Genomic DNA, 13,915 nt, shown 5'->3' with positions numbered 1-13,915 from the left:
TCATGTAGAGCAATACCCTCTATTTCAAGTTACTTCTATAAAATAGTAGAAATATCATAGGTGTTGATATACGTATTTTCTTTCACATAGGGAAGACCTTTTAAGGCAAAAAAGTGCAAGCAAAACGAAAAGGTGCCATTACTGACTGTAATACTTCATGGTATGACATGTAAATACTGCTGGTCTTTCTGGATCTTAGTAAATCAATAACTGAGGTCTTTATGGAGTGCTTTGAAAGACGTTTGTATTTGGCACCTCGGCTAATATTTGTATTGTTATATTCAATATGTCTTTCCATGGAATGGAGACTCCCAAGGCTTTGTGAAGAGGAAAGGAATGAAGAGGCAAATAATTTAAAATTCTTCCTTGAATGACCTGTATCTGCTTTGCTATATATGTAACTTCAAATACAATGTTTCTGTAATTTGTTACTTCTATAAAATAGTAGAAATATCATAGGTTTGATATACATGTACAATCAAGGAAACTGCTGATAGAGGGCCCTGCATCTGTGCATGTATATTTCAGCTGTATGTTGATTCTGTATCTAAATTGAGGGAACGTAGTTGCTCCCTCAGATTCTAAAATCAGCAGGGAAGTAAGTTCTTCCCATGCTTTTCTTAATGGTTCATTATTTTCTGACTCAAAACTTCTCTATGTTTTAGGTGGAGTAATATTGCACCTATTTCTTGCTTGTAAAGTATTTAGAGATACCGCTGCAGTTTTTCTGATGGGAGAGTAATTAGACAAGTTGTCTGAAATCCTCAGGTTGAAAAGTGAGGATGCAACTATGTGATTCCTAAATTCCAACAGAGTGGAAGCTTTTTTTTTTTAACCTCTGCTTACAGCTTGGGATTCGTAAAGGGTTGTATGAAGAAATCCTGTCAGAACCTGGAGACAACCCAAGACTCTTGAGTTTCAGCCCAGTATCTTTCATAGGCAATTATGGCATGTTTGTTTTTTTCTTTTTTTAGCAAACAGGCTACTTCTCCATTTTCTTAGTACCCAAGTTGGTATTTTTTTCCACACTCTCAGTGTATGCTGTGAGAGCTTCAGGCTGTGATTGAACTTAATGTCTCTATCTTATTGCAGTCAAGTGAGTGAGTTGCAAATAATAGTTTGTTTGAATTTCTGATTTTTGGTGGAGGTAGCAGAGAGCCCAGAAAGCGATGATGGAAATATAACTGACAAGGTGTCCTGGTTTTGGCTGGGATAGAGTTAATTTTCTTCCTAGGAGCTGGTATAGTGCTGTGTTTTGGATTTAGGATGAGAATAATGTTGATAACACACTGATGTTTAGTTGTTGCTAAGCAGTGTTTGCACTAAGTCAAGGACTTTTCAGCTTCTCATACAAGGATAAATAACGTCTCAATCTGTAAAATAGAAGCAATGTTTTCTTCTTTCTGATATGCAGATCAACACATTTCTGCACCACCATCTCCTTCCCCCAAATTTCTTTTCTCAAAGCAAGTGTCTTCCCTCTCCAATATTCAAGTTCTGAGAAATTGTGACTGAGTGACTTTTCATGCCCAGGTATACCTCAGCGTCCAGTCAGGTTCAGACTGCCTCTCAAAGGAAGGCCATGCACATCATCTGTTAGGTTTTACTAGGCTTGCTGAAAACTGAGATTTGGGGTGAAGGTGGGAGAATATTAATTTGGATCATTGCTTTGGGGACTAATCCTCTTGGGGTTAAAACTTATCTAGAGGACATGAGCCTACCGGTAATGGTAGGTGATTATTTTATATTTTTGTTCAGTAGATATTTTTGTGCATGTTGTAGTGCTCAGAATATATTTGACAATTTTTCTGAATAAGAATATCTAAATTGACTGAAGATACTAATGATTCTTTCCTTATAGCATTTAATTTCTTGCACTATAGACTTCAGGATACTTTTCAGTTGTAAAAGTAGTAAAGTAGTTGATTATTCCATCCTTAATTCCAAGTCTCAGTACTGCATTTGCTAATTTATGTAGCCAGGCCAGTTTAAAAACCTGAGTTCTTAATAAAATCCTTTGAAGAAGATTTGTTTGAACGTATGCATATAATTATTTTCAGCTATTTTATTTTTATTACGTTGTGTTCCTCACAGCAGCAGTATGTGCTATTGTGTGAAGATGATTGCTTACTCTGTAATCCCTCAAGAGAGCGTTTGCTGACTGTGCAGCTAACACAGAATGCAATAAAACAATGAAAGGCAGAGTACAGATTTGAAGGAGTCTTTTGGACTGCAAAAATTAAGAGATGTACTATGAATAAAGAGGGAAGAGCGTAAGGAGAGACTGCTTTGCCGTGGGGACCAGACTGAGCTTTGAAAGCAAACTCTGATGGGATCTCATCTCTGAATTCTATTAAAATGCTAAAAGAGTCACTCATTCCAGTAGCATATTAGTCAAAGGAATTCTATCTAAACCTGTCATTATCATAAAAATTGTTGGAATATTTCATTTGTTATATGATGATGATTACTTTATAGATTTTTTTGTAATAAATTAATGCCTTGTTTGTTCCTTCCAAAGGTTTTGGTGAATAACTGTAAATCCAGGGCTAGTAACTACAGAGGATGCTAAAATTAAGTAAATACAGTAAGTGACAATTTTCTTCTGTTGGTGTCCTTCTGTAGGAAGCCATTGAATCGTTCAAAGAAGCTCTGAAGCAGAAAGCAGACTTCATAGATGCATATAAAAGTCTGGGACAAGCCTACAGGTAATTGCATTCAGAAACTGTTTTAAAGTCTGTTTTCTATCTGATTGTGTTCTTTAAAATGCAATCCTTAAGTTCTACAGGTTTGTTACAAAACTGTGCAGAACCATAGGTCTATTTGGTAGCTCCTGCTGTCAGTATGGCTATGTCAGGATTTGTTCAATATAAGTAACTTCTAGGTTTGCTTTTTATTTTTAAGTCAGTCTCCAGTAGCTCTTTGAGTCTTCTAGACTCAAGGTTAGGTAAGCGGTGTTTTTCAGCAAATGTGTTTTAGGTATGCTAAATGATGGAAATGTTTAATATGAACAGTTCACTAATATGCTCATTAGTTGCCATCTGAGATTTTTGTGCTACTTTTTAATTTATGAAAAGCTCATTGCATAGTGCATATCGTTTTACAGAACTGCTAGATACTAGATCAATCTCTCAACAAGGAGATTTACAGTTCTGAGAATTTAGCTAATTTCCTGTTTAGGGTATTTTTAATATAGACATGTAGTTTCTTACCTATTAATCAAATAATTAAAAAAAAAAGCAGTCTCTATTTAGTAAGGTAACTAGTTACGTTTTTCTTTTTTTAACTTACATTAAAGATTAATTTATAGTTGAATAAAATGTATTCTTTTAAAGGTGGTCTGCAGATAACTACTAAGGAGAAAAGTACACATAGCTTGTATATAACAAGAAAAGCATATAAAATAGTCAGCAACTGAATACCTCTGCCCATTGTAGTTCTTTTCCCAACCTGCTGTATCTTGTCAGCTTTTTATTTTCTGTTTTACATTTTTTTTTTTTTGGAAAGCACTGCTTTACAGCATAAATACTGCTGCAACATAAATGGCTTTTGTGTAGCAAGGGTAAGTTGTGTAGGGTTGGTGTGCAAGCATTGCATGATCATGTGCATTTTTTTTCTTCAGGCTTTATGCTTCCTTCAGCGCACAGAACGTGCAATGTTCACTGAAGGCAGTGTCAATCAAATACTTCTCTCTTTTTTTTGGTATTTTTTTTGCTCTCTGGACTTGTGCCTTATTTACCACAGCATCTAAATTCTGAACTCACTAATTTCCTGGTGAGTTTTTCTGTGGTGCTTGTTATTGTGGTGTATAAGTACTTTCAAGGTGCTAGATAATAGTAATTTAGCCTGGAAGATGTGGGGTCGCATTCTTACATTTTCAATAAACACTTTAACTTTTTTGTTTTGTATTTGGATGTGGGACTGCCTCTCTAGTTGATCAGCTGTTCTACCCTGTGCCCAAGAAACCTTAATCTGAAGTTTTATTTTGAAGGAGAAAAAAGCAAGCCTTAAAATGTCTCATTTTGCACTGCACTGTTGTTTTATAAAGCAAGTGTCACTTAACCGCAGAGTATTCCTAATCAGCTTAAATTTGTGGCTGTTATTCCCTTTCACTGTCCCCTGCCTCCAAAAGTTCTCTGATCCTCAAGAAATAATAGGGGAAGGAATGTACAGAAATCTACCTCTTCCTTTTTTTTTTTTTTTTTTTAAGAACTTCATCTACAAAGCACAATTACTGTTGACTCTTCTAAATGCTCAGCAGTTAGAGAAGGGCAGAAGCGGAATAGAATATTGTTTAATAACCGATGACACTGTAACTACTGACCAGTGTAGAGTCATTAAGTTTTTAGTTAGTTTCAGCTTTCAAACACCATATGCTTTCTTCTTATTCAGCATTTAATAGTTAGTATATTTTTAAAAATGTATTTATATTTAGAAGTTAAAAAGACCTGTTGAAGATAGTGTTTTCCAAGAATGCTTTCTGTGGAAGTTTTGTTTCTTTTAGTTTCTGAAGAAATACCATAGGTATGTGTGTTTTTATGGTTTCTGTCCACTGGGATTGTGAAGATTTATGGTCTCGTGGGGTTGTATTTTGGAGTGCATATTTCTGGGAGTGAAAAACTCTGTCCAACTGTTCTGTTATTACCACTGAAGAACAGTTGCAAAATTACTGCTTTTGTTAAAGAAATTTTCCATTAGTATTGTGGTGTTCTTTAATTATATCCCCTTTGGAAACGTTAAAAGAACTTTTAACAAGTAATTTCATTCTCACTGTTGCCTTCTATATTCTTCATTTTCCACTTTATGGAATCGCCTAGAGAACTTGGCAACTTCGATGCTGCTACAGAGAGTTTCCAGAAGGCTTTGCTCCTAAATCAAAATCACGTTCAGACATTACAGCTCAAAGGAATGATGCTTTATCATCATGGTAGCTTAGATGAAGCACTAAAGAATTTTAAGGTAGGCAGGCCTTAAGTAAGTACTAAGTTAAAATTTTTTAACAAGGACTAGTATTCAACAAGTGCAATAAAATGGACAAATGTCAAAGGTTTTCATTCTGAATGTGTATGTGCATTTGAACTAAAACTATTTTTTGTGAAGTCTGTCTTAAAAGATGTATAAAATCTTAACAGTTTTTAATTAAAAATGGTAATTTGTTAAAACTAAGATACTTCCTTTAACTAAATTTCTAAAACCAAGCTCTGGTTGAAATGGTTTTGGGTGATATTTTTTTTGGTTTGTTTTTTTTTTATTTGTGGGGTTTTGTGTGTGTGGTTTTTTTGTTGGGTTTTTTTTTGTTTGTTTTTTTCTTTAAACTGGTGATTGTGTTCTTGCTAATATTTTAGTTTGGTTTGAAACCTAATGCTTTTGTGATACCTGATGGAAGAAGGAAAGTAATCTTAAGTTTAAAATAAGCATACAAAGTTCCAATATTTAACTGATTTTTTCTGAGGTATTTTCTTTGTTTTGAAAAACTCAGAATATGTTTTGATTCATTGTAAATATGTGCGTGTTTCCATAGGTAAACAAAATCTTGCTTCTCTCCATGGGCATTAAGTAATGGCTTCATTTTGTAGACAGAACAATAAAGGCATATGTTAATCACATGTCCATATCCTTAAAACAAGGAAAGAAATAAGATGTAAAATTGATTACATCCCTTATTCCACCGAGAACACTGTATATGCATTATTACATATTCACCTTTTATAACACAATTTGTAGATACTGGTGTAATTAAAAAAATATTTCAACTTGTAAGATGGAGGTGCTCTTCTAAAGACATGTAATTGCTAGAAGAATCAGAGCATTAATTTTTGAATGATAAATATGAATTTGCTGTGTGTTTAACATAGTAAATAATTGACTAACATAATAAAGTGTGCTAAAGCATGAACTAGTGAAGATGTGGATGGAAGAAATGGCACGATATATGTGTTGAACTAGCCAAAAATGACTTGTTACTAAAATTATCAGGAGTATGTTTTGTCTAACTTCATTCAACTAATGTTGAAACTTCTGTAGTGCTAATATCATTACCACTAATATCAAACGTGATTTATCTTCATAACAATTAAAGTGTTATCAAAAGCATATTTGCACTGACAGTTCCTTTTTTTTTTCCCCTTTAATGAAGCTGAAAATATATTTTTCTTACATTTGCTAGCAATTTTATCTGCTTAGCATCATTGAAAGAAAATTGTGATGGAAGGGGATCTTAATATTCACCAAATCTTTTCATGCAGGTCTTCTGACCAAACAGGTTAGTTCTATTTGAAGATACTCCTTCTTTCTCATGATTTATGGGTGTTTTGTTCCTTTCATCTCCTAGAGATGTCTCCAGCTTGAACCATACAATGAAGTATGCCAGTACATGAAAGGTCTCAGTCATGTTGCAATGGGACAGTTTTATGAAGGCATAAAAGCTCAGACTAAAGTTATGTTAAATGATCCACTACCAGGTCAGAAGGCCACCCCAGAATATCTGAAAGTGAAATACCTCCGAGGTAAGTTGGAATTGTTTTTCTTTTTTCAATATGCTTAAATCCTTTGAGAACCCTAAAAGTGCAAGCACGCTTGTAGCTATGGCCATTTTAAAGAAACCATTGTGTGTTCCCATGAGTGCTGTTGAGTACGTCTGTTAAAAAAAACATACACTGATTCTTATTTGTTCATAAAGTTAAAAATGAGGACCACAAATGAAATAGACATTTCTGTATAATGGTAGAGAGTGTTGTGATACTTAGTTGAAATGGACTTATTTCTATCTTGGAAATTAGCTAATAGCAAAATTAAGTTATCTAAGAGTGATGACTTACTAAAGTCGTGTTGGTTAACTGACAAACACATAGTCTGTTTCTTGTTTTTATGTGATTACGTAAGTAGGCTGATTATGCAAATGGTATTTAATTTTCTTTCTTTCCTCCAGAGTATTCTAGATACTTGCATGCACATTTGGATACCCCTCTTACAGAGTATAATGTTGATATAGATCTTCCTGGAAATTTCAAGGACCACTGGGCCAAAAATCTTCCTTTTCTTATAGAGAACTATGAAGAACAGCCAGGGTTACAGCCACATATAAAGTAAGTACTTTTTAGTTTTTTAAAGCCTACTCCAAATGTTTTTTTCAGTTTGATTTTTTTTTTTGTTTAAAGTGCTATTCTGATGCATTATAACAGCATAAATGTTTAATACTATAAGAAAGTGGAATTCCTCTGAGTGCATAAATCCTTTTCAAAATCATAGGGATTGGAGTTGGTTTAGCTCATAGAAGAGGAAGAATGAAATTTAGGATGATTTTCCTCACGTAATCAATAATATTCACGTGAAGTTGTTTCATATTCTATGGCTTTACTGATTAACTATTCTCTTTCTTGCAATTAATATTAAGGAGTTGATAAGTTTGAGATGCTCAGTGTAGTGTTATGTAGCATCCTTATTACAGTTTCTTGTTGTATGTTAAGCTTTTATTTTGTTATAGGTGTAATTTTCTAGATACTTAATAGATTTTTAATGGCAGCTGGGTTTCACTGTGAAAAAATATTCTTCGCAATAATTTAGACAACCAGTATTTTAGGAGGAGGGTGATTTCAGTCAACAAAGCAGGGGATTAGGCTTCAAAAAATATATAGCTAAAGGAAAGATAGCAATTTCTCCTGCTGTAAACTAGTTTCTAGATATATTTTCATGTATTGGCTTTGTGTAAAAAAAAAAAAAAAAAAAAAAAAAAAAAAAAAAAATCGCTGAGTTAAAAATTTGTAGCTCTTGTTTATATTGACTAGAATCCACGTTTTTAGCACAAGAAGCTTTTAAAGAATTAAGGGAGAAGTGATGGAATAAGGCTTCTGGTTTCTATACATATTCTTTTCTTACTTAGTGTTGAAGTTCCTCAGGGTGAGTGTAATACTGAAGGATAATATATTATCTGTGAATTTTGTTTAGTATCACTTATGAGCAAGTCTGAAGGTGAAATACTGGTTGTGACAGTAATAAGACCTATCAATGAATTTGGGAAGATCAGGATTGAGATATTGAGTGTCACTGCCATGTACTGTATATGTTCAGTGGGGTGGGAGGAGGACTGAGTGTGTTTTATACTGCTTTTAAGTATTTCTCACACAAACGGTATTGATTATCAGACAAACAAATTTGTGGTTTACAACTTTCAGAATTTTTATTGCCAAGTTATGTCTGATGCATGTTTTTCTCCTCTGTAAGAGATGTGTTATTTCAGAATTTTGAAAGCTATAAGCCTGATGTGCAAGAACTCATATGTGTAGCCGATCATCTGGGTTCCATGATGCAGTATGAGACACCAGGATTTCTCCCAAATAAAAGAATACATAGAGGTATACTGAAAATACACTGTAAATTTCAGTGGGGAAAAAAACACACAATGTGGTGATAATAATGGTGATAATAATCACAATAATAATGGTGATAATAAAATAAATTAACTTTATGGTCTGTTCCTTTCAAATCACATCAAAAGTTTGAAATGAAAGTAATCATTATGTGAGCACTTTCTTGACCTAATTGGGGACTGGAAATAATGATCTCCCAGATATTATTGATGTTGGCTATTCTTTTCCTGTAAATACATCGCTTTCCTGCTTCAGTTTTTCTATCTGTACAAAAATGAGTGTTTGGCTCTAACTGGTTTTCTGTTGTTGTTTGTCCCTCTCTCCTCCTCCCCCACCGCAGCAATGGGATTGGCCACTCTAGAAGTAATGCAAGCTGTGCAGCGGACTTGGGCAAACTCAAAAGTTCGGATGAATGGGAAAACAAGACTGATGCAGTGGAGAGACATGTTTGATATTGCTGTGAAGTGGCGAAGGTAATGGTAAAAGAAGAGAAAGAACAAGCCTTATGTTTGCTGTAATAATGACGTGTGTGTGAGTTAACCAAAGGGCTGAAGTCACAGAGGAAAAAATGAACACATGCTACCACTCTAACTAGAAAGTGTTCTGGTAAAACATAAGGGTGTTTCAGATACAAGGAGTGCAAAGAAGAAAAATACTCCATTTTTCTTCTTTTTTAAAAGAGGGAAAGAGTTCGGAATAGCATTTTCTGGTTAAGGCAAAGCTGAGAAAGACCATAGGATACATTGCAGCTTAGGCTAACAAAAACAAACAGTTTCAAACTCCAGCAACATAAAATGCTTAGGAGTTGGGGTTTTTTTCTTATGAAAATCGTAAATGCATTTCAATAAAAAGTTCTTTTGTGATCTCTGAATTCTAGCTTTTGCCTGAAATTATTCTGTGTGTGAACAAAGCTCAATTAAAAATATTACATGGAGTGAAATGTGTGCCATTATTAATGTCCTTTGTCTTTGTAGGATAGCTGACCCTGACCAGCCTGTGCTTTGGTTGGACCAAATGCCTGCCCGAAGCCTTAGCAGGGGTTTCAATAATCACATTAACTTAATCAGGTATGAGAGTTTTAGCACACAGTCTTCCCACGCACACTAGGGATTGTACCAAAACTTACCGGCTGTTCATGAAACAGCATATTTCAATATTGAATGTATATTTGCTTATTGTTTTGCTTTAATATTTATTTTATATTTTCTAATGGAACATTTGGGGTTTTGCACCTCACATTTTCCCTCACTTCCTCTTTTTCCTGAATTTCAATTGTACAACTGAGTTATCGAAAGATCTAACTAGGATCCAGAAGATGCATATTTTTATGTGCTGTTTTTAATTCCCAAATAATCTAATTCTTACATTTAACGTAAAGTTCATCACAGTTGTAGTTTTTGCAAATGCTGCTTCTCAAAGATAGTGGCAGCAGTAGTGAAACAATGCTGTCCTATTAGCTTTAATACCAATTTACAATAGAGAGGAAAAACATAATTCTTGTAGTTGTTTTCAAAGCAGGCCAAAGCAAAGCAAAAATGACAAAATAAGTAACCTGCGAAAGGTAATGGTTGCACTTTCAAAGAAAGGTAAAATTTTTAAAAGTTTCAACCACTGTTGTACGTTCCATCTTCTCCCATGCTGCAAGACCCAGTATCGTAGTCACGACAGTGCTACCTCCTATGACGTGGTAGAAGTGTGAGAGGCTCAATGTGGCAACATCACTGTCAATCACAGGAGCAGAGTGTGTTTGTGTAAGTAAATATGTAGCCAGGTTTCATCTTATTTCCTCCCTTCCCCAGCCCTGCCTATGGGAAGTACTGAATCTTTGAACTGTCATTCTCCTTTTTTATCTATTTTCTTTCTTTTTTTGAGAAGCTGTGTGGAAAAAGGATAAGGGAAGCGAAGTCTTCTCAAGAATTATTTCAGGCAGAGAAAAGCAGTGATGCTCTAATGCTCACACAGAGGCTAATGAGAATTTGTCCTCGCTCTTACTTCCACCCTAGGGAATGGAGCCTAGCATCTCCTGCGTTACTTTAGGGAGTGGGCACAATGTAGTGTTAAACTCTAATGCAGATCCAGTTGCCTTGCAGGACCTGCTGCTTCTTGAACAGTCTTATGCTTGGGCTTCTGTCTTCCCTCAAGCCAAGTGTTACGCTTGGGCTTCAAGCTCTGTCCGTCTTTGCCGTTGCTGCATTTTTCTCTTCTCACACGTATAATGCAGCAGAAAATCACAATCATCTGTGCTTTGAGGCAAGGATGTGTTCCATACTTCATCTGTTTCTTCCTGGTTTTTATTTTAAATGTAAGAATAAAAGCTTAATTTCTAGGTGATCTGTTCTGGCAGAAGGGCATTCATGTAACAACACTTTATTATCATGCTGAAAACAACGTTGAACATTTAATCTGGGAAAATGCGTCCCAGGATCTGTACAGGATCTCTGTGTCAGCAACTCTGTTTTTCACTGCCCAAACTATTTGACTTGTTTTCCTCTCATCAGAGAATGCTAGCAAAACTCATGATTTATTGTTCCCGTTGTTTTGGTGATTTCATAGAAATCTGAAACATTCTGAGGGGTAGGCCCACAGTGAATCTAATTCTGACTTTTTGGTTTTGGCTCAGCCTTAACTTCGTGGGATCTCATCAGCATTTTGGTCTTGCTTTTTTGATAGCTAGGTAGTGGTTCTTTGAAAATTATTGACTTGGCTCTTTTTTGGAAGGAACAATAGATTTGAAGCAGCCTAAATACTGCTGCCTTAGGAGTTGACCATACTTCAGTAATGGATGGTGATTGCATCCTTTTTGATTCTGGAAACCTGTACTACTTTGATCATTCTGAATCCCAAGGAATCGCTGCTTTCATTGGTCAGCTTTCTGTAGTGATTTGTTTCTGCTTTTGGATTCCCTCCTGATGATTTCGCATGAGGTGAGGGATAAAAGAAATTAATATATTAAGTGGTAATAGGTTTTCTTTAAATTTATTTTATTTTAATTTTGACGCATGTTCAAGTCCATTATGATGTCTAAATGACTATTTACTCTTAATGGATTATACAGATCTGTATAATCTCCTTGCATTACTCAACTGTAAAATGGCTGCTGATTGAAGATATTAATAGGCTACAGAGCTAACAGCTTTTTGTTGATATTTGAGACCACTTTATGGTCTTTTGGCTGTTTTTCAGGAATACATACATTGCTTTATATTTGGTTTATGATTCAAAAATTATTCTCAGAACTGTCTAACTAAAGCTGAATTCTTTCTGTAGCATGACTACCCGAACACCAGGTGTAACAGAATATTATTTAGGCTGATAAATGGCCCCTTTATGTTTATTAAATATATAAAGATATAAGCTGTTCAGTCAAGTAAGAAGTGTAACAATAGCAGTTGGGTGTTCTTTTAATATTCATAACAGATGTAGTCATGCTGAGCTCAAGCTGTCTCTAGGTTTTGTTTGGTCTAAATTGTACACCAGTAATTTCTGTGTGCAAAAATATTTGGATTTGATATCTGTTAACGTAACCTTTTTGTTTACTCAGAATTCTTTGCATTTAAAGTCCATTATTGTTCAGTGATTCCTATCAAATGACTCTTGGCATGGAGGCACTAGCATTTAGTGACTGCTGAATTAAAGATTCTTTTCCAGAGTGGCAAAATGTTTGGGGAGTGTCAGAAAATAAAAACTTTTTTGTTTGTGTATTTTGAATCAATTTGGGGACCTCTTTTTAAAGGTGCATAAGAAACATCTTGCATTTCAGTGTTTGATAGGCTTCCAGATCTTAATATTCTCAAGATGCAATTATATTGGCTGTCACTACTTCTTCATGGGCCTATAGACAAGTGCAACTTTAGCTTATCTCTTTTCTGGCTTAAATGATCAAAGCTACCAAGTATTGTTTAAAGTAGAGAAAATGTTTTTGAAAACTTAAGTTATTTTTGGAGGCAAAATAAGGATTTGGGATCAGCTAAACATTAATGATATAGTCAATAGTCTTATAAAAAAATGAAGACACTCTCTGAAACACTGCTATTTTTGAATTCTTGGTGGTAGTGTTTATTAAACAAGGAGAAAGAGTGGGAATAAACACAAATCACTTCTGACCACCCACCATAAGTCTCTTCTTGGTACTACTGCTTCTAGATGGCCTTACAGAATGATAGATCTGATTTGGATGTATTTTCTAAGATGCCACTAAAGGAAAATCTAGTTCCCTTCACTGACACGCTTCTGCCTGTTGTACAGATGGTTTTTTTAATACAGATGGAAAATGATGGGACGTACAACAAGGGCAAATTATATATATATATTTGTCTTCATCCTTCTGCTTTCCCTACCTCCCTTTCCTATGTGCAGATATATATATGTGTTGTAATTCTGTTCAGTTTTTAAAGACTGATTCTCCCATTATTCTGAGACTAGGCCTACTAAAGCGCAAGACTGTTGAGTGAGACATTAGACAGGGACTTAAGCTGCCAAAAATCACTTGGAGTGGAAAAAAAGCTAGGTGTACACACCTTCCTGTGATTGACAGTGGTTTTGCTTCCTCAGAGAGCGATAACATTTGCTTTATAAAATCTTGTTTTGTAGACTGGGAGAAGAGGAAGGACTCCTACAAATGCAATAATGGTATGTAATTTTTCCTCTCAGAGTGGTTATAATCCTAGCAGATTTCTACCAGATTTCTAATGTATATTTTTTCCTTAGTAGTCAAGGGGGAAAACCAACACATTTTTGATGTTTTTGTTTAACAGCTACTACTTGTAACTGTAAGGAGTCAAAACAAAATTACTTCACAATACAGGGATGTAGGTGAATCAAGAAAAATGTCTGCGGACTGTCAGAGCAGATCAGCATATATATTGGCAAAATGTAAACTGGAGAGTGTTGGTTCTCCAAGTAAATCAGTGTGCAGATTGAGATTTCTCTCCTGTTCTGCAATATCTACGCGTGTAAATAACTGTCTTAGAAAGATTATATACTTGTACAAATTGATAATTATGATATAGGTGAGATTTACTGGACATGGGCACACTGAAAATTGGGAAATACGCATGAAATGTAGTTTATCAGAGAACGCCACCGCTAATGGTACATGAGCTTTTGCAAGTTCACTATGGAATCTGTGTTCAAATGGGGGATTGGCAATTCACCACTTAAGACAAACCTCTAGTTCTGTCCTTTAATTTACAAAGCATCTGTGAATAAAATTCTGTCAAATATTAATGAGTAATATTTGTGTCGTAGCCCTGAAATGTTGTGTTGAAAAACAAGGCTTTAAAAAACTTTAAAAAAAGGCTTTTATTTTCTTTTTAGGGGACAGGTCATTAACATGCGGTACCTGGAATATTTTGAGAAAATTCTTCATTTTATCAAAGATAGGATCCTTGTTTATCATGGGTAAATTACTGATTTATTTATTTTTTCCCCCCTACTTCACTCCCTGTGTAATAGTGATTTGAAATTTACATGATACTCATTTCAGAAAGTCTGAGGGATGTTTTCTTAATATTAGTAAGCTCTAGTTTTCTTAGTATCTATAATTGTCT

At 34.8% G+C, this 13,915-nt stretch overlaps 1 protein-coding gene across 4 annotated transcripts in view; it reads left to right on the top strand.

Moving 5' to 3' along the window:
* The window catches only part of TTC13 (tetratricopeptide repeat domain 13), a 41,601-nt gene that overhangs the window by 16,119 nt on the left and 11,567 nt on the right, over positions 1 to 13,915 (top strand). For all 4 annotated transcript variants that reach the window (XR_010070306.1, XM_063329077.1, XM_063329076.1 and 1 more), the window contains 8 exons: positions 2,626 to 2,708; positions 4,818 to 4,959; positions 6,332 to 6,506; positions 6,929 to 7,085; positions 8,221 to 8,351; positions 8,707 to 8,839; positions 9,341 to 9,433; positions 13,683 to 13,766. Coding sequence is in view for 3 of the 4 variants with exons in the window: in XM_063329077.1 (XP_063185147.1) it covers positions 2,626 to 2,708; positions 4,818 to 4,959; positions 6,332 to 6,506; positions 6,929 to 7,085; positions 8,221 to 8,351; positions 8,707 to 8,839; positions 9,341 to 9,433; positions 13,683 to 13,766 (998 nt within the window). In the remaining variant the exon portion in view is untranslated. The remainder of the gene's footprint in view (positions 1 to 2,625; positions 2,709 to 4,817; positions 4,960 to 6,331; positions 6,507 to 6,928; positions 7,086 to 8,220; positions 8,352 to 8,706; positions 8,840 to 9,340; positions 9,434 to 13,682; positions 13,767 to 13,915) is intronic.

Source organism: Chroicocephalus ridibundus, chromosome 3 (assembly GCF_963924245.1).
Source record: "Chroicocephalus ridibundus chromosome 3, bChrRid1.1, whole genome shotgun sequence".
Taxonomy (NCBI): Eukaryota; Metazoa; Chordata; class Aves; order Charadriiformes; family Laridae; genus Chroicocephalus; species Chroicocephalus ridibundus.
The sequence above is the reverse complement of the archived record's forward strand: the minus strand, read 5'-3'. Positions and strand labels throughout refer to the sequence as shown.